This window comes from Gracilinanus agilis, chromosome 2 (genome assembly GCF_016433145.1).
Source record: "Gracilinanus agilis isolate LMUSP501 chromosome 2, AgileGrace, whole genome shotgun sequence".
Taxonomy (NCBI): Eukaryota; Metazoa; Chordata; class Mammalia; order Didelphimorphia; family Didelphidae; genus Gracilinanus; species Gracilinanus agilis.
Genome location: NC_058131.1, coordinates 452,352,456 through 452,379,817, shown reverse-complemented (window position 1 = coordinate 452,379,817; position 27,362 = coordinate 452,352,456). Strand labels below are relative to the sequence as shown.

At 35.3% G+C, this 27,362-nt stretch overlaps 1 protein-coding gene across 1 annotated transcript in view; it reads left to right on the top strand.

Annotated features, from left to right (window-relative positions):
* MAP4K5 (mitogen-activated protein kinase kinase kinase kinase 5) overlaps positions 1 to 22,448 on the top strand; it is a 232,703-nt gene extending 210,255 nt beyond the window's left edge. Inside the window, exons 29-33 of the mRNA XM_044664786.1 lie at positions 2,416 to 2,484; positions 4,246 to 4,338; positions 5,898 to 5,968; positions 14,671 to 14,726; positions 20,927 to 22,448. Of these exons, the coding sequence (XP_044520721.1) occupies positions 2,416 to 2,484; positions 4,246 to 4,338; positions 5,898 to 5,968; positions 14,671 to 14,726; positions 20,927 to 21,014 (377 nt within the window). The 3' untranslated portion in view covers positions 21,015 to 22,448. The remainder of the gene's footprint in view (positions 1 to 2,415; positions 2,485 to 4,245; positions 4,339 to 5,897; positions 5,969 to 14,670; positions 14,727 to 20,926) is intronic.
* Positions 22,449 to 27,362: the final 4,914 nt, after the last annotated feature.

Here is a 27,362-nt window from a genome sequence, read left to right as displayed (position 1 = left end):
CATTTCCTAGCTGTGTGACCCTGGACCAGTCACTTAACCCTGGTTGCCTAGCTCTTGCTGCTCTTCTGACTTAGAATTGATATTAAGATAAGAGGTAAGGGCTTTGAAAAAAAATAATGCTATTATAAAAAGCTTTGAACACATTCCCTTAGCATATTCTCAACAATGAATGAAGTTATTGGATCAAAAATGTGATGACTATTGTGACTTCAAGATATTGTTAGATTGCCTTCCAAAAATTCCAGTAGTTCTTAATTGCACCTGCAGTGAATGAGTGTGCCTATTTTGCTATTGCCTCACCAGCATTATTCATTACTTTGAATTATTTGCATTGTGATATCCGTGAAGTGATACCTCCAAGTTGGCTTAATTTTTATCTCTGATTAATAATAAGATTAGACATTTTTTCAAGTGTCTAATGTGTAGTAGACAAATTAGTCTGCTAATTTGTAGTAGTAATAATTTGTGTCTTTTGCAAATTGTTAGTTCATATACTTTGCATATTTATCCACCCAGGAACAGGGAGTTCCTATATATAATTTTAATAGTTCCTCATATATTTTAGATGTCAGGTTTTTATCTGTCATATTTAGCATAAACATGATGGGAATTTTTTTATTGTATTGGGTAATATTGTTCAATTTTTTTTTTTAAACCCTTAACTTCTGCGTATTAGCTCATAGGTGGAAGAGTAGTAAGGGTGGGCAATGGGGGTCAAGTGACTTGCCCAGGAGTTCAATTTATTTTAAATAGGTTTTTACTAACTTTTTTAATATCACCTATATTTATTCCTGTCTTGCTCCTCTGCTCCTTCACAAAGAGCCATTCTATAAAAAAACATTTTTTTAAGAAAAAATTTAGCAAAGCTAATCAATTCATGAAATAAAACTTGACCTTAAATCCAGGGTTCTATATCCCATGATCTACCCTTTCACCACCTCTTGCCAATGGGTAAGAAGAGGTGTTTTCTCATATCTCTTCTTTGGAACCAAGATTGATCTTTTTTTAAACCCTTGCCTTTTGTCTTAGAATCAATAGTAATATTGGTTCCAAGCCTAAAGAGGAAAAAAGGCTAGGTAATTGAGGTCAAGTGACTTGCCTAGGGTCACACATTTAGGAAGTGTGTGACGTCAAATTTGAACCCAGGACCCTCCATCTCGAGGCCTACCTCTCTATCCATGATCCCCCTACCTGCCCCAAATTTAGTTTTTATACTTTCATAACATTCAATTTTTGTTGTGTGATGAGTGTTCGTTCCATATACTTTGTTGTAATTGTTGTGCTTATTGTTTTCCTGGATCTACTTACTTCACTTTGCATGAGTTCACATAAGGTTCTCTGTATTTTTTTTCTTACAACACAATAATATTCCATGATATTAATTTACCACAATTTGTTTTGCCATTCCCAAATCAGCAGGCATTTAGTTTTGTTTCCAGTTCTTAGCTCCTTCAAAAAGCTCTGTTCTAAATGTTTTTAGCATATATGGAGCCTTTTTATCAAAAACTTCCCTGGGATATATGCCTAACAGTTCAATTTCTGACTAAATATATGGAAAATTTAGCTATTTATTTGCAAAATTCCAAATTGCTTTCCAGAGTGGTTGTACTAATTCACAGCTCCATCCCCAACAATGCATTAGTGTGCCTTTCAAGAGCCCCTCCAAAAATGAATTATTCCTATCTTTTGTCATCTTTACCAATTTGAATAGTTTATTTTAATATAGTCTAGTACATCTATCTTCTCTGATTCCTTTTGTTTTTAATAACTAATTCATCTCTTACCCACAATTGATATAAATTCATAATTCCATTTCTATTTTTTAATAATTCTTTTCCATGTTAAACTGTCATTTAACTGGACTTACTAAAGTAATAGTGTGAGATGTAGGTCCTAATGTGTTTCTAGGCAAATCAATACTTCCAAATATATTCATTAAACAATAAATCCCTTCCTCAGTTTTTCTTTTCTATAAGTATATTAAGCATTATTCTTTTGTATATATTTGCACAGATGACTGGTAGTTATAATTTCTTTCATTGGTCTGTTTCCTTTCTTAGCTATAAACAGTTTTGATAACTGCTTTTTACGATGTCATCAAGTCTGGGAAGAATGCAAGTCTACTTTTGTCATCTTTCTTTTTCACCTTGACATGCCCAACTTAATCTTCATGGATATATTTCCACCTTTATATCTATTTTTCTTTCCCAAATATAATCTTATACTTTAAAAAAAAAAAAGAACATTGTAAATTACTGGGGTAGATTTGTATCCAAAGTTAGCTTAAACCCAAAGAATCAAAGTCAAAACAAAATTTTTAAATGATATTTAATTTCCAAGTTCTAGTTTCTGCATTTTGAATTTTTTAATAAAAATTCCACATAATTATAACCTCTTTTTTTTCCTTTCATCAAGGCAACCAGCAGTTAGATTCCATTCATGTGACTCAGTTGGAAAGAGATACAGTTTTAGTGTGCTTAGACAGTAAGTACTATTTTTGGTTATTTTGTGAAAATGTCTATAATTTAAAAATTCTACTTTATGTATTGCTTCAAAAATCTTCGAAATTCCTTATTTTAATTCCTATTAGCAGTAATTCCCTTTTTTCCAGTAAATAACAATGGTGGTGTGATGCTTAATTCATAATTGTCTTCTACATAAGATACCCATTCAGCTGTCAAAAAAGCATTTTTTCATGCATAAAATATTTAGTTTTTCTATACAACTTAAATTTTATTTATAAATTGAGGAATTTATTAAGCAAGCATTATTCCAGCAGATGGTCTTTATTTGACCTATTTCAGTGGCTATAGGCTAGTCTCAGTTAATTGAAAATTTTATTCATCTCTAAAGGAATAAAAATATTTTAGAAAATAGAGTGTAATTTTTTAGTCAAATTTCAGTATTACCTGAACTGTTTCCTAGAACATCCCCTCATGGAATCACAGAATTTTGTTTTTTCTTTTTAATTTTTTTTTAAACCCTTACACTTGAGATCATTTAACCCATTGTCCTTTAATACCCTGGTGTTAAGTTGCTTCGCCAAGGGCCTTTCTTGGGTTAGCTTTATGCCACAAAGAGTAAGAAAGATTGAATTTTATAGAGGTACTCTAAATGGCTACAATAAATTCCCATTTTTCTATTGATAAATCAGGTAACATTTATTAAAGCAGTTACTATATGCCAGGAACTGTGCTAAACATTGGGAATAGAAAAACAAAAGGGTGAAAAGTTTCTGCCTTCAAACAACTTATATCCTAATGGAATATAAGAACTAGAATGGTCAGATTGCCATTTTCCCAGTATGATGATAATTGATATTAAAATGTTATTAAAAAAAAGGTTCACTTATTTCTGTTGTTAATTGTGGGAAATGTTTGATAATTAATTAGAATAAAAACAATAAAATAACAATCAGAATTTAATTACTGACTTTTTTTGTTTCTTAAGAAAAAAAACAGGGATTTGGGAGATCCCAGCCCCAAGAATCAAGCTTGAGTCAATCAGGGTATTGAGTCAATCAGTACTACAACCAGGATTCTATAAAGTGGACCAAAGGGTTATGGATAAATGAGAATTTGGTTTTTAAAAAAGAGAAATGCCATAGCCAAAATGGAAATTGATCTAATAAACTTAAAACAATGAAAGTTGAGAAGTTAATGTGCATAGCATATCTTAGTTCTCACTAACTTTCATAGTCAATTTTATTTCCTCCAAGGAAATTTAAATATAAGAAAATATATTCTTTATATTTAGTGCAAATGAGCTATCAATATGATAGTCTACTCTTCTGTCAGTTACAAATTAGCAAATATTATTTATTTTGTATATAAATGGTCAAAAATTTTGTGGGGGAAAATGATCCATTTTCTTTCTGGAAGTAGAAAATAATCCAATTGATGTCAATGTTCAAGTAATATAGTCAAAAATATTCACCTTAGAGACTATTATATTATTTCCTATATGCTTTATAAATAAGGAATTCATAATATCTACCTTCTGTCCAAAGGGGCCTTCTTAATAAAGAAATATTCTTTGCAGAAAATATGTTGTCTTACTAAAAAAGCAGCCTGACTTTTTGTTGATTATACTTTGATTAAAAGAAACGGTACTTTTGACTCAGTTATAATTATTTTTACTTTATCAGGGCTTTTCTGTCTTCCTGCTTATTGCATGTATAGCAGTTTAAATTTAATTCTATAATATTTATTCCACACTTGATTTTTGTCGATTTTTTTCTTTGAGGATTTGTGAAAATTGTAAATCTTCAAGGAAAACTGAAATCAAGCAAGAAACTGGCGTCTGAGCTAAGTTTTGATTTTTGCATTGAATCTGTAGGTAAGTCCATAAGTTTTTCTCTAATCTTTTTGTGTAGAAAGGCATGTTTTTTTCAAACTATATTTAGGTTATTTTAGGTCCTAGCTAACTTTTTAAACTTCTAAATATTTTAATGATTAAAATTATATTCATTTGTTTCTGTTCATTGTCCCCTTTATTGCATCAAGTGAGTAATATTGAACCCAGTTCTTTACATGCCTCGAAGGTATTTGTGTGACATGCCAGAACATTTGATATATATAACTTTATCTGTAAAATGTTGCGTGGTGTGTTGTGATGCTCTTTGATTCTAAATTCCTCTTATATCTATAAGATTTCCACTTGTCTTGAAGACAGAAGTTCCATGCAAGCTCCAAACCTAAAATTTTATTTATGTTTTCACTGGAATCAGGGATCCCTTAGGACAACTTTTGAACAAAGAAAACAGCTATTTGGGAGAAAGGAATCACTCTTATTGAACTAGAAAATCCCACTGTCTCACTTAAATCCAGTTCACACACAAGTCAAGACATCACCCCATGAAAGACAAAGGATGAATGACAAGACAAAATAAAAACTTGAAATAATTTTCTCCTACTCTTTTATGTTTTCATCCATGCATATTTATTTTCAGGTCCTTTCTCAGACAAGATATTAATATCTAGACCATTAGTGCCTGTCTCTCATTACCAAGACTTACCAGTATACTTCAGACCCTTTGCAAACATGCATGTTTCTTTAACAAACTATCACTGCTTATCATGAAGCTTTACATTAATATTAGGAATGCTTTCTGGCTGTAACAACTCATATGTTATTATTGTCATAATTATTACTTAGACCAAACTCATAGTTTCATTAAAAGGAACTCCCACTGAGAAAAGTACCACTACAAGATCAGATCAGCACTTGGACCCTTAGTGGTTGAGGATTTCACTGGAGTCAGGAGGTCTTTAACCCAGTTTTCTTGATTTTGATTCTGGCTCTGTCTACCAAGTTACTCTTCCTCTTAGTCATAGTTGCTTTTTGTAGTAGCAATATTTTCTTTCAGCAGCTTGAGAATCCATTAGTTGTAATGTATTTTAAATGTTGGACAAAATCATGTTGCTAGAACATTCTTCTTAAAAAAAAATTCAACCTTATACCCAACTAGATTATGAGGTTTCCAATTTCTATAAATAGCATGGCTATTATGAGAACTTTACCTACCATTTCCATTTGAACTTTTGTAAGAATTTTGTTATTTGGAAACCTTAATTACTAAGACCCAAATCATATTATCTATTATTGATTATCTAATTTGATTTGATATTTATTATTGGAATCTAATTTTTATATATTTTATATTCAGACTGTAATGTATACTTTTGAAAATTCATAAAAACTATTTTCAACAAATTACCAAAGCACAGAATTAATTGGCATATCTACAAAAATGTTAGAAATTAATGGTCTAGACATTGAGATTTTGCATCAACTACTAAAGGAATTTTCCTAGTTCTTTGTTCTATTAAAATTTTTAGGCAAAATTTACAATAAATTATATACTGGTTTTAATTTAAAGTTTTCATTTTTTTTAGTATGCCTTCAAGACAGTGTGTTGGCCTTTTGGAAACATGGTATGCAGGGCAAAAGCTTCAAGTCAGATGAAGTAAGTTTCTATCGATTGGTTTCATTGATTTTCAGTGATTTAAATTTTGAGTCAAAAGACCCCAAGGGACATTACCTGTGTTTATGTCTTTATGAACCTTTATTTAGTATATTTAGAGTCTTTACCATGTGCTGAAAAGGTGGGATGGGAATGGGGAGTCAACTAAATCACTTAATCCTCCAATCCCCAATTAAAATAGCCTAGCAGGGGGACAGCTGGGTAGCTCAGTGGATTGAGAGTCAGGCGTAGAGACAGGAGGTCCTAGGTTCAAATCTGACCTCAGACACTTCCCAGCCGTGTGACCCTGGGCAAGTCACTTGACCCCCATTGCCCACCCTTATCACTCTTCCACCTGGGAGCCAATACACAGAAGTTAAGGGTTTAAAAAAAATAGCCCAGCAAGAGTTCGTACCCCAAAGAGATCATAGATAAACAGACTTGTACAAAAATATTTATAGCCACGTTTTTTGTGGTGGCAAAAAACTGGAAAACGAAGGGATGCCCTTCAATTAGGGAATGACTGAACAAATTGTGGTATATGCTGGTGATGGAATACTGTTGTGCTCAAAGGAATAATAAACTGGAGGAATTCCATGTGAACTGGAATGACCTCCAGGAATTGATGCAGAGTGAAAGGAGCAGAACCAGGATAATTACACAGAGACTGATACACTGTGGTAAAAATCGAATGCAATGGACTTCTGTACTGGCAGCAATGCAGTGACCCAGGACAATTCTGATGGATTTATGGTAAAGAACGCTACCCACATTCAGAGGAAGAACTGCAGGAGTGGAAACACAGAAGAAAAACAACTAATTGAACACATGGGTTGATGCGGAAATGGTTGGGGAATGTAAACACTAAATGACCACACCAATACAACTATCAATAATATGTAAATAAGTCTTAATTTATCACACATGTTAAAACTAGTGAAAATGCGCATTGGATATGGGGGGGGGGGGACAAAAGGGGGTGAAGGGGAAAGTAAAAACAATAATCATGTAACCATGGAAATTTTTTCTTAAAAAAAAATAATAAAATAGCCCAGCAAAAAGCTACACTGTTCATGCTTATGGGGAATTTCATGAAAACTTCACCAAGGGAGCCAAAGAACCTCTATTCCAGGAGCTCATGTGCTCCAAGCTTGAGCACACTTTCCCCTAGACCTACTATGGCTTTGTGGTGCCTTAGTTACAATGATATTTTGTATCAACTGTTTTAACCTTCATAAATACTTCTAAAAGTTAATGAAGCCTGACTAGCTAATTAACATCAACTGATAATCACTAAGAGAAGCACACTGATGGAATTTAATGTAAGAAGATTGCAAGTGAAACTACACAAATCTTTACTACATTCCACCTGTTTCATTTTTTTAAGTATATCACAAATTCAACTTGCTAAGCTTTCCTTGACTATCTCAGAAGTTTCATCTTCTGTTCTGTGCATTATTTTATTTTAAAAGCTTCATTGACACTTTTGTTTCCTCTTTTGGAGGGGATGAGATGCATCACTGTTGTTAGCCCTTGTTTTCTAATACTCCCCACCCTCTGTTTTGAAATAAAAATAATTCTTTCTTAAAACAGTCAATCAATACAGAGTTTTGCCTCTCTTTGTATCCCCAGCACTGAGCACAGTGAATGTGCTTATGAAATAGTAAACATTTAATAAAAAGCTTATTGACTGAAGAAAAGAGAAGAAAGCATAGACAAGAAAGAGTTTTGAAAGTAACATGTAAAATTTATTACATACTTTTAAAAAAGCTTCCATATGCTTCAACTCTAGTTAAACTTTAAAATTCACAACAAATCAAATAATTTAAAAATCCAATTAGAAATGACTTTTTCCACGCAAACTGTGAGCCAGAAGCCCAAAACCTATAAGGAAAAGGGCCATTATAGTTCCTCAAGCATGACCTGAGTGTGCCAAAGCTCTGTCCTCAAGCAGCAAGTCCCAGAGTAAAGATGTTCTGGAGAATGACAGCCTTCAATCAGTAGTAGCCAGTATGAGGCCGCAGCACTCAGACCAGAATACTTCAGGTTCAAGGGTTCTAAGATACCAGAGAAGATGCTGAAAGCCTAGTGGTCTGAACTTTAAATATTCAGGAAGATCTAATACCACTAAGTGGAGGTCAATACAGAAACCTAAGTGACAAGGCAAGAATGGGTACAAAATATAGCAGGAGGTGGAGAATGGCCCTGGCACAAAGCCCAATTCAGGAACCCTAAATATGGAAAAACAAGTAAATCAAAGAAAATACCAACCATTATCAAAAATGATTGCAAACCTAGAGATCTCTCAAAAGAAGGAGACAGTAAACTGTAATAATTTCAAGAAGAGACTTAAAGGAAAAAGTGGACTTTCTACAATGTCTGTGTTAATAACTAAAAGAAATGAAGTAAGAAAAAAAATGAAGCACTAGAAAAAAATGGAAAAGAGAATAAATAGCTTAGAAAAAAAAGCACAATAAACATTACCTAAGTAAGACGACTACAGAAAACTAGAATAGATCAAATAGAAATCAATTGTTAAAAAAAAAAAGAACAAAAATCATATGACTGAAAAATAGAAGAAAATATAAGATATCTGATATCAAAAGCAATTAGCTTGGAAAAATCATAATTTTTTATCATGATCAAAAAAAACCTAGACACTTGTGTTTCAAGAAATCACAAACAGAGGGGCAGCTGGATAGCTCAGTGGCCAGGGTTAGAGATGGGAGGTCCTAGGTTTCAATCTGGCCTCAGACACAGCCTATCTGTGTGATCTTGGGCAAGTCACTTAATCCCCATTGCCTTGCCCTTACTACTCTTCTGTCTTGGAACCAGTATATAGTACTGATAGGTAAGGGTTTTAAAAAAAAATAGAATTCACAAACAGTTGAAGATCTGCTAAGAACCTGAAAACAATGTGAGATAAAAAGAATTCACCTGGGCATCACTTCCATAGAATCACTGAATGTTAAAACTAGAAGGAACCTTAGAGCCCATTAAATCTGATCCCTTGGAGAGATTCATAATGGCAGCTAAGATGGAGTAGAAGCTGCTCAGCTCACCAGAACTCTATAAACACACACAAATAGAAAATCAAGCACCTCAAAACAAAGGAAAGCAGGAAGAATATGTCAACGTGGTGAGAGGAGAGAGCTTACAGAGGGCACACTGGTACAGCCCTATGGAAGCTTGAGGTAATGAAACCTAGAGCCTGGAGCAGCCCTACCCGTGACCTGAGGCAACAAAACTTGCAGAGGGAAGTTGCAGCTCAACACCAGCCCTACCCACTTCCAAGTGTGAGGCATCAGAAGGGCAGAGCCAGTAACAGCCCAATTTAAGAGACAACAGGAAAACAAAAAGCAAGGAAAGCAGAGCTGGAAAAAACTGCTGCAAGCCTCCCCACAAGAAGCCAATCCACCCCCTAGAAATGCATGCTGAGGGACCAAAGACAGCAGGACCCAAGTACCAGAGAAAACCACAGTATGGTCTTGGAACAGCACTCTCCACTTTAGGAGCAGAGCAGAGCAGAACCTCAGCAGATAGGCAAGGTAACAATGGAGGAAAAAATAATAACTACAAAAGTGAGCAAAAGACAAAGAGAAATCCTAACCTTAGTTACTTTAGTGAAAGGGAAAATCAAAGTATAAACTCAGAAGAAGACGACAATGGCAAAAAAAGAAACATGATGGCTAAAAGGCTAAGTGAGAAAAGATCAGACCCCAACAGAGCTCTTGGAAGAAATTGAAAAGAAGTTTAAAAATCAGATAATAAGATAGACTCAACAACTTGGTAATTAGAATGGGCCAAATGAAAAGAGAAGTCCTCCCCCCAAAAAAATAATCTATTACCTCCTAAAGGGAAAAGACCTCAGAATGTCATAGCCAAAATCTAGAACCTCCATGTCATGGTATCTCTCAATGAGGGAGTTCAATACTACCCAGCCGTGGTCAGGACCACACAAGACTTAAAAGACTTTACAGCTCTGCTGTAAAGGGGAAGAGATCTTGAAATATTATGAAAGGCAGAGAGGCTTACAACTAGGTAACTTAGCCTGCACAGCTGAGTATAATCTTACATGGAAAAAGAATTCTAAGAATTTCAAGCATTCCTGATGAAAAAGATCAGAGCTGCTAAGTAAGAACCTTGAATTAGAAAAAGTGTCAAGAGAAACCTAGAGAGGTAAATGTATCTGAGTGATTATAAAGAACAGAATCATGATGTGCTAACATTCAAGTATGAGGAGAAACAAATGTCCTTGAGAACCATAATGTCTTCAAAGGGTATTAAGGGAGTTAAATAAGGAATGCAAAAGAACTGTGGATTGATTAGTTTTTAAGAGAGTAAAAGGAAGACAGGGTAAAATGAATGTAGTAAAATAGAAAAGGTAATAAAGAATAAAGAATTTCATATTTCTCATAATTAAGGTATGTGAGTACACACAAACTTGAAGAGAAAAGGTGGGTAGATATTGAATGAACCTTATTCTTACCTGAAACAGACAAAAAATTATTAAATGTACACCTATACATACAAAGAGTTTAGTATAGAAATGTGTCAGATTCAGTATCCTAATATTCTGTGACCAGTGACACTAGTATCCTTGTTCTCACAAGACCTTCCTCACTAAATTGTGTATTTTTATTAACTGCCCCCCATGCCTAGAATATTTTCCTTCTTTACTCTTGTCTCCTAGCTTCTCTGGCCTTCTTAAAGTTCCAGCTGTGGCTGTAAGCCTTTCCTAGTCTTCCTTAATGTTAGTGTTTTTCCTCTGAAACTACCTCCAGCTTACCTAACTTTTATGTCTTGCATATTTCTATGTTAATTCCCCGGTAAGGAAATGAGCTCCTTAAGATCAAGGACTACTTTTGCCTCTCTTTGTATCCTGTAAGAATTTTATGAAAGCTTGTTGACTCACTGAAAAGAACAAAAGGAGCCATAAATTAGAAAGATCATTTTGAAAGTAATATATAGGGGCAGCCAAGTCACTCAGTGGATAAAGAGCCAGTCCTAGAGAGAGAAGATCCTAGATTCAAATCTGGCCTCAGACAGTTCCTAACTATGTGATCCTATCATTTAAGTCATTTAACCACAGTTTCCTAGCCCTATTGCTCTTCTGCCTTGGAACCAATACTTTGTATGAATTCTAAGACAGAAGGTAAGGTTTTGTTTTGTTTTTTTGAGAAAATAATGTATAGAAGTTAATATATACTTTTTTAAAAAGCAGGCAGAATGAAATAGAAATTCATGGCTTCATGGAAAATCTTCTTCATGTATGTATGGAAATGCAAGTTTATGAGTTTGTATTATTTGAGGGAAATTCTTTTGGTATTTAAGTCCAGAGAGTTTTTTTAGATTTTTTTTAAAAATCAAAGAACTAGCCATGATATAAAAAGACAGGGCTATGTAGTCTTCTATTATTTGGCATCACTTATTCCTTATTTCTGTAACATTTTTTCAATATATTACCTACCTTCCTCACATATATTCTTACTTTTGTATTAAAATCACCAGTGTCAAACTATATGCAGATCTAATTTAGAGGGTCTTAATGAGTTCTTCAGGGGGCAGCTAGGTGGTGCAATGGATAGAAGCACTAGACCTAGAGTCAGAAAGAACTGAGTTCAAATTATACTGTTTGCCTCAGTTCCTCATCAGTAAAATGAGCTGGAGAATGAAATGGCAAACCACTCCACTATCTTTGTCATTGGAATTCTATGCTAGTACACTAGCCGCATTTATTTGGATAGTCGTCTTTTTCCAAATACTTATTCTGAGCACTATAATATGAAATTATCATATATCTTATGAAATTATATGCTTTGTTGACTTTGGGCATAATAGCCATCCTTCCATTCACATGAAACTTCCTTCTTTATTCTTGTTTCCTTTATAGGAAACACGTCAAGACTAATGTGATTTAATTCCTCCCAGTAGTACATCTATTTGTCCACATTATTGAATTAGGGGCAACTATTTTAAAATACTAATAATCACATAAAAACTAATAGATGATCTAAGTGATTCTTAGTGTTCTCTTCTCCCTTTACTGACTACCATTTTGCTGCAATCTCTTCAGAAGTGATTTGTTTCATAGTTTAGTATGGCCAAAGAAATCATCGCCAAGTTGCCAGCCCACTGATAAAGAATCTCTCCTAATTATTACGATGAAAAATAATAAAGACTGATATAATAATAGAAATTAGTGTTTTAAGTAAAGCCATGCTGATAGATAAAGTCATTAGACCACGGGCTTGTAAGAATTTAAAACTGCTGCTTCAGCCATAATTACCTCCCCTCTCCTCCTGCGCCCAGTAGCTAAAGAGAGAAGTTCAAAGTCACTACAGGAGTTTATATTCCTTCTCTTACATCATCCCACTTCCTGTCTACCATGAGGAATCATGGGAAATGTAGTTTCAAAGTCTCCCACATGTCCATAAAAATATATATACTTTTAGATGGCATTTCCCAAATTTCACTTTTACAATATTTAAATAGGCTGGTCTTTAGAAAACATATTTGAGAGGTAGCTTGATGAAGTGGGTAAGGGATTTGGCCTAGAATCAAGAAGACCTTGGTTCAAATCCTATTTCAGACACTAGCTCTGTGACCCTAGGCAAATCACAATTTCTCTGACCTACAGTTTCCACATCTATAAAATGAGGGGGATGGTCTTGATGACCCCTTAAGTCCCTTCTGGCTCTAAATCTATGATCCTATGACCTAGTTTGCTTAACAAACAAGATGAAATAAGTCATTTAAATTACATAAATTTGAAAGACTTTTGTACAATAAAAATAATACAACTAGGGCAAAAAAAGGGCATACTTGATTATGAAAAATACACTTAACATCATATTTGTGAGTCTGATATCTAAGATATGTAGTGAATTAACACAAAAATATAAGCTTAAGAGCCATTCTCCCAAATATAAATGATCAAAGGATATAAGCAGTTCTCAGAAAGAAAATAACAAACTTTTTAACAAGTATGTAAAGGGTACTCTAAATTACTAATAGTAAGATAAAAGCCAGCTAAAACAATTTTGAAGTTTCATGTTACATCCAGTAAATTATGAAAAAATGATAAAAGATGACAATAGTTGGAGCACCTACAGGAATTCTTGGGATCCTGTGAATTGGAAAAGAGGTTTGGAATTAAAGTTTCATGACTCAAATGCCCATCCTTTTTGATTCAGAGATCTCTTTTCTGGGCATATACACCAAGGAGATCAGAGATGGAGAAATAGTTGCCATATACCAAAGTATTTAAAGCTCTTTGTGACAGTAAAGTACTAGAAACAAAGTAAATATTGCTTGATTGAGAAAGTGGTAGACAAAGTGAATTGGAATAAATACCACAGCATTGTAAGAAACCATCAATATGAAAAATATAGAGTGGAATGTGAAGATTTATATGACCAGATACAGAGTGAAATAAGCAAAACCAAGAAAACAACATACACACACAGTGACTATGGCCATGTAAATGGAAACAAATTGCATCTGAATTCTGTATAATTATAATGACCAAGCTATATCTCTGGGGAAGAGTTGAGAAAATGTACTTATCTCCTCCTTTCAGAGGTGAGATTATAGATATAGAATACTACATATATCCTGCTGGATGTGATCAATGTGTTGGTTGATTTTGCTGAACTATTTTTCTTTTTCAAAACTTTTTTTTAAGAGAAGTATATCTAGAAGGCAGAAAAATGTATTCAGAAATAAGAGCAAAGGATACCACTAAAGTCATTTATAAAAATTAGAGAACCAGGTGTCACTATAGTGTCACTGAAGCCAAAGGAGAGAAGAGATGGGTAGCAGTGCTTCAAGGAAATGTAGAAAAGAATGAAGACTAAGAATAGGACTTTGAACATTGCACTTCAATCAGGAAGGGCAGTTTCTGTACAAACATGGCAAAAATGAAAAAACAAAAACATTTTTAGGAAGCCAAGAAGTTACTGAATATTCAAGAAGTAGAGGGACAGCAACTAGGTCACTCAATGAATAGAGATCCAAGTCTGGAGATGGGAGGCCCTGGGTTCAAATCTGGCCTAAGACACTTCCTAACTGTGTGACCCTGAGCAAGTTACTTAACGCCAATTGCCTTCCCCTTACCATTTATTACTCTGCCTTGGAACCAATATTCAGTATTGATTTTTTTTTTAAGTAGAGATAATGGAAGTAGACAAATCTTTTAAGAAATTTAACAAGGAAAGGAAGAAATTGGGACAGTAGCTGAAGGTGTTTGACTGCTTATGGTGGGTTGGTTTTTAGAATAAAGGGTATTGAGCATAATTATAGGCAGAGAAGAAATGAATGAAATAGTGAGCAAAGATTATTAATGGAACAAATTCTCAAAAAGTGTAAGGGATTAGAATACATAGATAAAATTGATCTCCCTACTTTGATGCTTATAACATGTTTCACACAACTCAATACATATTCTTGTATTATCAGCTAATTGTTTTGTGCATTCCTCTTCTCTCCAACAGAGACCATGTCTTATGTGTATCTTCTCACTTTCTTACATACCTAGTCTGTAGTAGACTCTCAGTAAATTCTGAATTGATTTGAAAGAATTATTGCCTAAAATAAATGCTTATTATTATGAAATCTTACTATTTTTTCTGTTACACATGAATAAAACATTAATGGTTATTATTTAGCATGCTAGCTAAACTGACTCTATTAATTTTTTTTAGGTTACCCAGGAGATTTCAGATGAAACTAGAGTTTTCCGTTTATTAGGCTCTGACAGGTAACAATTTTTTTTTAAAAATTAAAGGAATACAAATATATGTTAAAAATGGAACTTATGGTATTCTTAGACATTTTTAAGAAAAATTTTAAATTCCATGTTGAAATAGTCTAATATTTTAATCAGTCAGTTGAGAAATCTCTTACTTGTCTAAGCTCTTCCAAAGAGTGTTAGTCATGATCACTCAAAGTTAAAATTAAGATATTTCATTTTTATGAAGATTATCAGACTCTGTAATTGTTCTAAATTTTTTTATTATCTTAACAATCATTTTTAAAATCAGGTTGAATTTTCAGCATTTACTCATCCATCAAAAAAAAATAGTCTAAATTAAGGAGACTTGGCTAAATCTCTTTTTGTGGAGAAAATTAAAGATTTTCCTTCTAGCAGGCTCTAACTTCCTTCTACATGGAAATAAAATATCCATTCTTCCTTTCTTGCTTGCTATAAAGGTTAAACCTACTGCTAAAAAGATTACTGTAGTGTTTATTGACCAAAGACAACCTTTATATAACCCCTTGATTTAATTTGATCTGACGCTTCAAGTAATGTTTATTTAAAATAGAAGTTTCTCCTTTAGTTAAAAAAACACATGTCCTTTAAAATGCAAAGAAAAATGAAAGTGTTAAAACATGGATCAATAGAGATCGCTATGGGACTCAGGAGATGAACCTAGCTTCAAAGCTGGATTCACATACTTCCTAACTATGTGATCCTGGACAAATCAATTAACTCCACTTGCCTAGCCCTTGCCATTCTTATATTTGAGTTGTTACTAAGATAGAAAGTAAGAGTTTAAAAAAAATTAAAATATGTCTTATACTACAACCGTGATTTCATCTTCTGATACAATTGGCAACCTACCCTTTCTTCTTCCTCCATGCCATCTCATCTTATGTAAATCTTATCTAGATGTTTCCATAAATGCTAAAAGTTTAACATGCTAGAGACCTCTCTTGATTTTGTTACTATTTGGGAGCATAAATCAGGCTGTCCATGTATTGTCTCATTTTTGATACATAACCAGTTTGTTTCTTTTTCCAATTACAAATGAACATGGATAATGCCTTTATACTATGAAAGTTGTATGCTAAATTTTACTATCATTGTCCACTGAGTGATTTGTATTTTGATTCTTCTTTTGCTAGTCCCAATAACAGACTATTTAAGGACCACACTGGACCACACTGGTCCTTAAATGAGCAGGTTGGCCATTAGATGATGAATTTGGGGGCAATGGTATAAAAAAAAATGGCACTCAGTCTTATGCACTCCAGCAAAGGAAAGAGGCACACCATTTTAAATAATCAGTTCAAATCTGGCCTCAGACACTTGTGTGATCCTGCGCAAGTCCCTTAACCCCACTTGCCTAGCCCTTACCATTCTTCTGTCTTAGAACTGTTATTTAGTTTCAATTCTAAGACAAAAGATAAAGGCTTAACAAAAAACAGTTTAATTATTGATATTGAGATCTTTTCATAAAATGAACCATATCAATACTGACATGAAATGAGAAGGTGTAAAAGGTGCAGCCAAATGGATGGCTCACAAGTTTTCCTTTTTTAAGAAAATTAAGGAGTTCATAAGAAAGATATGGAGCTAAACAAGACTTTAGAGATTATCTTGTTTGTCTGTTTTAACAGATGAGGAAACTAAGCACCATAGAGGTAAAGCAAAGTCACCCAGATTATAAATGGTAGAGAACAACTTGGTTTCGCTCTGTTTCCTTAAACAGTAAGTGAAATCATTACATAAGATAGTTCTTTTTTAGTACTCATGATGAGCATAAGAAGGACTGTGATGAAAAAATACAACTTATTAACCAATAATTTTGCAAAGAATGACGAAATAGAGGGATTCAATAAAGAACTTGACAAGATATGCATATTTAATAAACAAATTTTAATATTTAGTTTCATTGTGAAGACAATAACGGGTAAGACAATGAAATATGGTTTGGCATCAAGAAATTAGACACTCAAGCCTTGATTATGAATATTTTCTTCCAGAATATAAAAAGGTCAACTAACATTCATATCTAAAACTCTTAAGAAATCCATTCCACCCCGGCTGACCTTAGGCCACCACTGAGACTGGCTCCTGTGTTCCCTTCATTTGAGATTCAAGCATCTACCGTGGTTCTATTTGCTTAAGGGCAGCATTGATTGACAGAGATTTCCAGACATGTCAGGGAACCTTTTCAGAGGGAAAATCACAGCCTCCAGAGGGTCAGAAAGGGAGCCTTGTCATTGAGTACCAGTATGAGACACAATTACTAGGAACTGTTAGGAAATCAGATTAGTGGTTTGTTTCTAGTATGATTAATGCTTGCATTGTCTAATAGATATGTGTTTTATGCATACACTATAAATACATATGTGTGTATATGTAGATAGATTATACAAAAGATATATAGATATTATATAGATATAAATTAAAGTTGGCACACGTTTGACTAATAAATCTTTATTGCTAGCATTGGGGAAAAACATACATACATACATACATACATACATACATACACACACACATATGCAATAAAACTGACATACAGGAAATAACTGGCTACCAATGTGGGAATCATATCAGAATCAGCTTCTTGTGTCCAGTCAGCCCATTGACTGCACATAAAATAATGCTAAAAATTAACATTGTTAGAATAATGAGAGATGAGAAGCTACCACATGCAATTACAAGTTATCCTTTTAAAATAAGATGACTCCCAAAAGCAAGAAATAGTTATGACATTGACTCTCATCAATATTTCTTAAAGAAGTATGCAAAGCTTTTGATAAAATATCTTATACTATTATTGTGGAGAAGATGGAGAGATTTGGATTATTTCAATCAGATGGTTCAGTACTCAAAGTATAATTGTAAAAGGTTCAATATCAACATAGCAGACGGTATTCAGGAGAGTACTCCAGAGATCTGTGCTTGGCTTTGGAATAATTAACTTTTTTTTCAATGTTTTAGATAAAAGATAGTTGCTCATCAAACTTACAGATGACCGACTCATTTGTTAGGAGCTAGAAAGGATAGCTTCCAACACACCAGATGACAAAGTCAGAATCCAAAAGTATTTGACAGGCTAGCACATTGTGCTAATTTTAATAAGATGAAACCCAATAGAGCTATAAGTAAAGATTTATTCTTGTATACTAAAAATTCAGCTTCATCAAAAGATGGGAGTGGGGCTTGGATAGAAAGCAGTAATTCTACAAAGGTGGATTGAGGAAGGCTAGGTTAGTAGACTGCAAGCTCAGTATAAGTAATAGAATGACTGAACCAAAAGAGCTATTATAATCATAGGGTATAGCTTCCAGGATTAAACTAGCAGCTGTTCCATTTTACTCTGCTCTTATCAGACCTCATTTGGAATATTATGTTCATTTTGGGGTTTTAAGAAGAACTTTGCTACTAAGAAGGAGAGAGGGGCAACCAGGATGGCCTTGAAGGGCCATGTGTTAGGTGAATAATTTGTGAGAACCAGGTAGAGAATATTTGTGGAGTGCATAACTGTCTTCAAATATTTCAAGACTTGTTCTCTTTTGCTCCAGAAATCAGAGCAGTGGGTTGAAACTGCAAAGAGGAAAGTTGCTTCCAAAAGAAACTGTAGCTTGCCTTGAAGAGGTGATAGGTGCCCCCTTCTTGGACTTGAAGCAGAAGATGACCACTTATCAGATATAATACAATGGGAATTCCTTTTGTGTATGAGTTGGACTAGATCTCTGAAATCCTACTTTCTTCCCCCAAAGTCTATAATTCCGTGTGACTGGCCAAAATGAGAAGGCCAAAAGAGCCTAAAAACCATTGCATTTAGCAAACATAATCTCCTTGCCAACCAAAGAAACATGTAAACCAAAGGCAACCCCATTTTAGCATACAAACTCACTAGAACATTATAGAGATCCTGCTCTATAACCAGAGACTTATCTGAGTGGCCTAGCGTCGGATGTAAAGAATGAAACAGATTGGAAGCACAGCTTGTTAGCTTATAATGCTCCAAGAGATACTGGAGTCACAAATTTATTATAAAGGAAATTAAAGATCTCCTTACCCCAAAAGCCCAAGAAAGTTTCCCACAGTTACAGAGAACAGAATTTTTACTATAGTTAAAACAAAAGCCTTAGAAGCCTCCAGGTGTAGATAAAAAACCTATGCTAAACTATCAACTATATGTGTTATCTTTAAGTGGATCCTGGGACATCTTGTTAGGCCAGAAAGCCCCTGAAGTTCTCAGCCTTGATGGTATTAAAAATTTTTTTTTGAGCCTCATTATTTTACTTTAATTCTGGGCAAAATGCCCTGCCAAGGGTTTGACCTTGGCCGTTCTAGGCAGCTGCATTCTCTGTCAAAGGGGAACAGTGTTAGCCCCACTCCTGCTGGATTGCTGAGAGCCCAAAGCTTTTTCAATAAGACTATAATGCATTTTAAAGGAAGGTGGGAATTATGAAAGGAATCAAAAGAGGAATCTCAGATTTTTATCTTAGATAGCCCACTCCGTCTCGAACCTGAAAGGGAGAAAAGCCAATACACGGCTCGGCCGGTCTGTATTGATCTTTTGAGGGGGTCCAGATAAAAATATCTATTTGAGATTCTAATTTCTCTTAATAGCTCCCGACAAAACATTACAGAAGGCAATGGCAGAAAAATAATGCACTGCGCCACCTCACAGCAAAAGTCAATAGATGGGAAGACAGACCTGTAGAAAGTATGGCCCAGCTTAGGTGGTAGAAGAGGAGAAAGAAAGATTAATGGTGATGATGAACAAGTTTAGGAGAAATAAGGCAAAGGGAGAGATGGAAGCAATGAATTATGAGCAGAGAATGTAATGTTAGAATTTGAGAGCATGGAGGTGGTTCATTTATTGTGATGGTGAGATCTAAGGTATGACTTTCCCTGAAACAATGAAGATACAGGTCAGGGGAGTTAAGTTGATGAAAAGAGAAACAGGCGTGTTCAAGAGGCATATCAGGGGGCAGCTGGGTAGCTCAGTGGAGTGAGAGTCAAGCCTAGAGACAGGAGGTCCTAGGTTCAAACCCGGCCTCAGCCACTTCCCAGCTGTGTGACCCTGGGCAAGTCACTTGACCCCCATTGCCTACCCTTACCACTCTTACACTTATGAGACAATACACCGAAGTACAAGGGTTTAAAAAAAAAGAAGAAGAAGAAGAGGCATATCAACAGGAATATCATAGTGCTCCAGTATGAGAATAGGCAAATTCGGAAAGAAATGATAAGCCAAGTCCTGAAGAAAACCAGGCACTTGAGTAAAGAGGAAATGACCCAGAGGCTAATAATAATTACAAGGATCAGAACAGGGTGATCAAAGGAGCAAATGAATCATGAGAACAGAGGGAAGAAAAGTCTGGAAGGATTTGTGAAGAGCCAGGAGTTTGCCTATTCCTCTTGGTCTCCTCTCAGAGTGGCCAGGGAGGTGGGAGGGGGCTGTCCTGGAGAGAGTGGTTAGGGGAGCCAGGTTTGTTTCCATGAGGGTCAGAAGATGAAAGAAAGATAAGAAGGAAGAAGTCCAGGATTAAATGGATTTTGTTAACAACAAACAGAGCAGAAGTTCTGCCCAAATATTCGCTACCTGTGCAGTGATGGATACTTCTCTTGATTTCTCTGAGGCTTTATCTATAAAATGAGGAAGTTAAACTACATGATCTTTAAAGTTCTTTCCAGCTCAAAATGTAGTATCATGTAAATGTGAGGGGGATTATATTCCCTATTCTTAATTTCAATAGTACTCAAATTTAATCTGTATTTCTATCAACTTACTCCTCATCCTCAGAAAAAGTATTCTGTTGTGGTCCATAATTGTTCCTGCTTACATATACCCTATAGAGAAAAGAGTGGGGGGAGAAAGGTGATATCTGTACTTTTCATTATTGTGTTTTGATGTTTCTGGTTTTTACCTTTTTATTTTAAACTTTTTATTATATTTTGTTTTTCCATTGCCTAAAGTTGCTCCCTGTATACCTCCTTTGCCCCTCCCAGAGTAATCCCATATAATAGAGGTTCCTTATCTTTTAGGTAAAATATTGTCAAACTACTCTAATTGAATTGAAAGCCATTCCACTTCTGTGTTGCTTATGTAGTCTTATAAATTTCTGGTGCAGTGTTATTATTTGAAGCATGCAACGTGTATTTTTACTTCTAAACAGGCCTTTTTTGTTTGTTTGTTTTAATTGCAGGGTTGTTGTTTTGGAAAGTAGGCCAACAGAAAATCCTACAGCACACAGCAATCTCTACATTTTGGCTGGCCATGAAAATAGTTACTGAGCAATACTCTTCAAAAGATGAGAAAATGAAAATGGGTTTATGTTTTTTAAATGCCTTCAAGGAAATGAAATATATATTGAAATATTACTTTCTTTCTTTCTCGTAGGTGACCTCTCAATGTTTAGAGTAGGATTCAGTACTTTCTGTAGCTGGAAACAGCTATTTTATCTCTTGCCACTATGTGGTAGTTATATAAAGTTTGCTTAATAAAAGCTATGAGACAGTCTTCTTAGTTCCTGGAAGCTCAGTTCTTTTAAAAAAATAATATTTGCAACAAGGATGCCATATCATTTTAAAATAACTCCTGTGATTTTCTCTAGAGTTGGTTTTAGCACTGACAATTTTTTATTTGAACATGGTCTTAATGTTTCTTAATGAACATGTTTTGTGTAAGAATTGTCCCCAATTTCTTTACTTTTAAATCAGCCATTCTATGTTTTTGTACAATAGAATATTTAATTCTTATTTATTAATCTGCTGCTAGAATGGTGTAATGTATCTAACTTTTAGTAAAGGATGGTTGCAAAGCAGCTTAAAATTTTAAGGGTTTTTTTCTCTAGGTTTAATTCTTAGGAGTTATGGGTAGTATATCAATTTGTTGAGTTTTTCATGTTTAATTGCAATTTTATACAACAAAAAATATTTTATAATACAATTTCATACAGATTGCCTTAAAAGGGAGCTTCATTCGTCAAACTAATAATGTTGTAGCGTGCATATAGCAATATAATGATGATTGAAATATTCTTAGAAAAGGGCACGCATGTCTATGTGTGACTGTATCATGGAAATGTTTTCTTGACAGAAAGTAGTATTCCTTTTTACATTATTGATAATAACTAATGAGATTCATTAATCTTTGTGCACATCTAGCCATTCCAAATATAGGAGGGAAAGTATTTAAGTATTCATGACACATATTTTATTTATACTATGCCAGAAGGAAAACCTATAAAGTAACTATGCATGTACCTTGGGTTTTTCATTTATGCATGTGGTTGTTCATTTGGTAAAAGGTAAAAAGAAACAGTTTTAAGTGAAAGATAATTCCTGATGGGATAGTATAAATACATATTATGAGAATCAGTATTCTAAAAATAAGTAAGCTTAGACACATTCTTTTAAAATTTGTCTTCCCTCTACCATTTGACTATGCCACATTAAAGTCATTTTGGTTCCAGTTGTCTATATTAATTTACTTAGCATTAATAGTATTGCATATCATATAAAAGAAAGGGTTTTTCTCCAAAAACTAGGTTTCATTTGACCTGAATTAGACTGAAGGAATATTATTTATATATAAAAATTTTCTCTGAAAAACATGCTGGAGTTTTTTGTTCTTATATTTCTTACATTTACTGCGATTTTTTTCCCTCTTATTCTTTGGTCATTTTAACCAGGAAATATGGTAACTAATTTTCCAATAAAATTACAAAAACATTTAGTCAGTGCATTATGTCTAAAAATTGGTGGTCAATAAGCTAAGCGCAAAGCTTTAGACAGATGAAGTCTATCATGGTTGCACCAAATAGTGCTATCATGATTGAGGCCATGACTAAGAAATGGGCATCAGTTAGCATCAAAATTAAGAGGCATACAAGAATACCCCATCTGACATTGCTCATTGGTTCCATGGTGTTAAGTGAATCAACATTATAGGGAGTGTCCTCCCACTTCCATGGGAATGATACTACAAAAGAAATAATTCACCAAAGATGCTGAAAAAGAGTTTTGTGATCTCACAGTGCAATATGATGATAAAAGTGTTCTTACAAAATAACATTGTTTGGGGCAACATTATATCAATCAACCTATCAACAAGATTTTATTAAGCATCTACTATGTGCCAAATAGTATGTATGGGATATTGCATGTATGTAAAAATAGCACTTCATCAGCCAGTAACTTTGTTCATACCATACCATTCATTCCCTATCAAAGCCCAGCCTAACCAGAGCAGGCAGAAAAAGCAACTATCATGTTTGGTAAAATGGTAACTTTAGAGAGTAATTTCAGTTTAGTAATGAAGTCAGAAGTTGGATTGCAAAGGGTAGTGGAGGCCACAATAATAGCTTTTTATGGTTTTGGGAAAGGGAAGGAAAACGTGGGGTGATAATAATATCAAATGAAGATTTTTCTTTTTAAGAATGGGAGACATTTTTACCTATGCACCAGAAAAGGAACCAGTAGATAGAAATTTAAAATGAGGAGATGACTTGGGTGGTAGTCTGAAGGAGAAGATGAGAGTGGATGGGATAATAGGCCACAAGGATTGATCTTGTTGAGAAGAGCTACCTCATCAGTGACTAGAATAAAAGAGTTAGGGATGGTGTCAAGGAATTGTGAGATGAAGAGAAATGAGGAGCTCACAGCAAATGATCTCTGTTTTCTTAGTAAAGCAAGGAAGGATGAGAAAGTGGGTGGAGAGGAAGGTTTGAAGAAAGAAGAGAAAAGTTTGGAGCAGCTTTTGTGGAAAGTGGGATAGAAAATCAATTAAGAAGAAATAAAAAGAATGCCTTGTTCCAGGGAGGGTCAAGTTAAGGTCAGATTACAAATTTGTAGGGGATATTTATAAAGCATAAGTTGTTCAGCTTTTCCTCAATTCATAAAGGCATCTCCTCAGTTTCCAGTTCTTTCTCACTACAAAAAAAATTATAAACAGTTTCTATGGAATTTTCTTTCTTTCGCTTCTTTGGGGTATAAGCTTAGTCCTGGTACCATATGGTAAAGTGTGCACAGTATAGTAAGTTTGGAAACATAGTTTCATATTGTTTTCCAGAATGGCTGAACCAATTTACAATTCCACCAACAATGCCTGTTTCCCCACCAACCCCAGTGTCTCCCTATTACCTCCAAGAGTAAATATAAAGTTATCTGCTTGGCATTTAAATCTTTCTATGACGACCTCTTTCTACTTTTCCAGTCTTAATATTTTTGTCCTTTCCATCCACTCTATAATCCATCTATATTAACCTCCCTTGTGTACAACAGTCAACTTACACCTCTCTTCCCATCCCTACCCACTCCACAATGTATTCTTCAATCCAGAGACACTGGGCTCCTTGCTGTTCTTTGAACAAGGTACTCCTATCCCCTGATCCCAGGCATTTTCACTAGATTGAATATTCTCCTTCCTTATGTCCTGGCTTCCCTAGCTTCCTTCAAGTCTCAGCTAAAATCCCACCTTCTACAGGGAGCCTTTTCTGGTCCCTTTAGTTCTAGTGTCTTTCATCTGTTGATTGTTTACAGTTGGTCCTGTTTATAACTTACTTGTTTATTCATATTTGTTTGCATATCATCTTCCCTCATTAGATTGTGAGCTCCTCAAGGACAAGGACAGTTTTTGTTTGTTTTACTTTTGTATCCTCACTGTTTAGCATGGTGCTCAGTACTCAGTAGGTGCTTAATAAATGTTTATTGGCTGACAGCCTTTGCATTGGCCATGCCTCTTGCCTGGAATGAACTCTCTGTTGGACTCATTTCTACATTCCTTCAAGAAATCTCAAATCCCACCTTTAGCAGGATTCCTTTCCTGGTTCCTCCAGCTGCCTTCCCTTCTAATATTAACTTTCATCTACTCTGTATGTCTCTTGTATTTTCCTCCTTAAAGGAGCTCCTTGAAGGTTTGCCTTTTTGTTGTTTATCCAGGACAATGCACTGATAGGTGTTTAATAAATAGGCATGTTGGCCTACTGACTAAAATAAGAGGTTTGAATGTGATGATTTTTAAACTTCTATTAGCTATAACATTCTTTGGTAATTTTATCCCCATCTTATCAATGAGACTGAAAATTGCAGACCAAATAGTAAGTTCTGGTCTCAGACTCAGTGTTTCTGTCACTACTTTAATGCTCTTTCCCATTGTCAAGTTCATTTGCTTACTGCATGGAATTAGCTAAGGACATTCATTTAAGCTCCGGCACCTTCTAAATAATTCTGCAGGATCAGATTGGGGAGAGAAAGGAAACTGGCCAAAGTTTGCCTCGTTTCCTCTTTGGGTTCATTCCCCCAACTTGAACTCACTGGTAGGTTGGGTTCCCAGAGAGGCAGCTGCTCCACCACACTCTAGGAGTAACCCTGCGGATGGCTATTGCTATCACAGTAACTCATGAGCCCCTATGGCCCTGATGGCAAACCTATGACACACGTTGCCATTTTCAATGACACATGGGTTAAATAATATCAAAACCAACAAATGAAACAGATTGACAGATAAAGTTAGTAGTACTTGCTTGGGCTTGAAGTGTACAAAATAACCTTCAATTGAAGATTTAGTGGCTAAATGAATTCTCATTAGCCAATGAAATTCAGCAACAAAAAATGTCACTAATAGGCAGTTAAGGAATTCCCCCTCCCCCTCACTTATCTTAGTTCACAGCACCGCACACAAGCTAAATAATATGAAGACCAACAATAGAAACCGACTGACAGATGAACAAAGAAGTCACTAAGCAGGTAAGTTAAAGAATTAGTTTTTGATTTATTAAATACAGTTATATATTACAATTATACATTCTTGTTATTTAAACTATAAATATTGCGAAACCAGGGTTATGCTCAGCTTTTTAGGAGAATTTTGGCACACCAAGCTCAAAAGGTTGCCCATCTGCCCTATGGAGTACTTCTCAAGCATCCAGTAGGCATGATTAGCATTTAGAAAAGGCATTTGCTCAAGTGGTGTGTATAACAGTTTAAAAGCATTTTAAAAGTAATACTCTTCTCACAGGTATGCACAAGAGTCCATGTGGGTAGAACAGTCAAAAACTTAAAAGTACAACAACAGTAAGAGCCATGTGTAGGAAGCCCATCACTAAAGTAACTCATCTCCTGAACTGCAAGGGCTTCCTCCTCCTCTCCATAGGGAGTATTCTTGAAAGTCATTGCATTGGGGTGTCAGCCCATCCAGCCCCATTATGAAGCAGGTCTGCCTTCCCATAGCATAGTCTCCAGCTGAACTTCCTCCTCTCCAGTAACATTGGTGTCATTTGGCATTGGGCTGGGCTGGGCTGGGCAGGGCCAGGCAGGGCAGGTTGCTCAGCCTCTGGACTGACTCCTCACAGGAGACCCATTCTGCTGAATGGACCAATCCGTCTGACTCCCTGAATCTCTTCCCTCTTCCAGCCTCAGGCTCCTTTGGATGCTACCAGTGTTCTTTCTGCTGATGTATTATAATGGTGGTCTACCCCAAAAGTCTCCAGTTCTCTTCTCTCAGGGCCTTGATTGAGCTTTATCTCCTCAGGAGGTGGGAGAGAGAGTCTTTCCTCAGTTCAGGAACCTCTTCCACCCCAGCCATCAGTTTCCCAGTTTCCTTTTGAAGTTTCTGTAAGTAGTCAAGAACCAAGGTAATGAGACAGCCCATTCCATGAGGGCAAGTTCATTGCCTCTGTTGTTTTTTCAAATATAGTTGAGCAGTTCAAGACCTCACACCCTTCTAAGCAAACTTAAGGAGAAAAAGGCCTTTTTATTGGCTCTGGCTTATTACCTTTTTCAATGATTATTCTGAGGTAGAAAGGTTGCTGAGTCATATTGGTGATGTCCCAACTCTTTGTTATCTCATTTTTGGGTTTTCTTGGCAAAGATACTGGAGCGGTTTGCAAGTTCCATCTCCAGCTCACTTGACAGATTGGGCCTGGTGCAAACAGGGTCATACAGCCAGAAAGTGCCTGAGACTGAATTTGAACTCATGAAGATGAATCATCCTGATTCCAAGCCTCGTACTCTATCAGCCATGATACCTGGTTAAAAGTACCTTTGGTCATACTGCAAACCTCTTGTGTATTCCTGAATTTCCTAACTATAATAGGATATTAGAGAACATCTTTCAAACAAATACTGACCTATTAAAGGAAATGACTGTCTTAAAAACAAATCACAATACTCTACCCCACTTCACACAGCCTAATGGAAAAGCTTCTTAATTGACTTCACTGGCCAATATCATCTAGGTACCTGTTCCCCATGTAGAAGATGTAAGAGAAATTAGTTTAATATCACTAAGTCACTAAACAGAAAGACAGTAGGTCACAGAATGTCCGGGTCCAGCCGGACACAACCGAGGGGTCCGGGGAAACGGCAACCTAAGAACCCATAGGGGAAGAAGAGGGGAGACCTCGCGTGCAAGACACAGAGTCGTTTGGATGGATGCAAGGCTCGTTTATTGCAGATCTATGACAAGAATATATAGGTTGAGGGCAGAAGGGGGTCGGCAGATACTAAGGGGAAAGGAACGCGGAAAGGGAGCATAGAAAATCTCTTGTGGCGTCTTACTGTCTCCAAGCATGGCTGGGCCTATGATCAATATCTTATCTTAGAAGAGTGAATGATATCTATTCTTAGAAGAGTGACTAT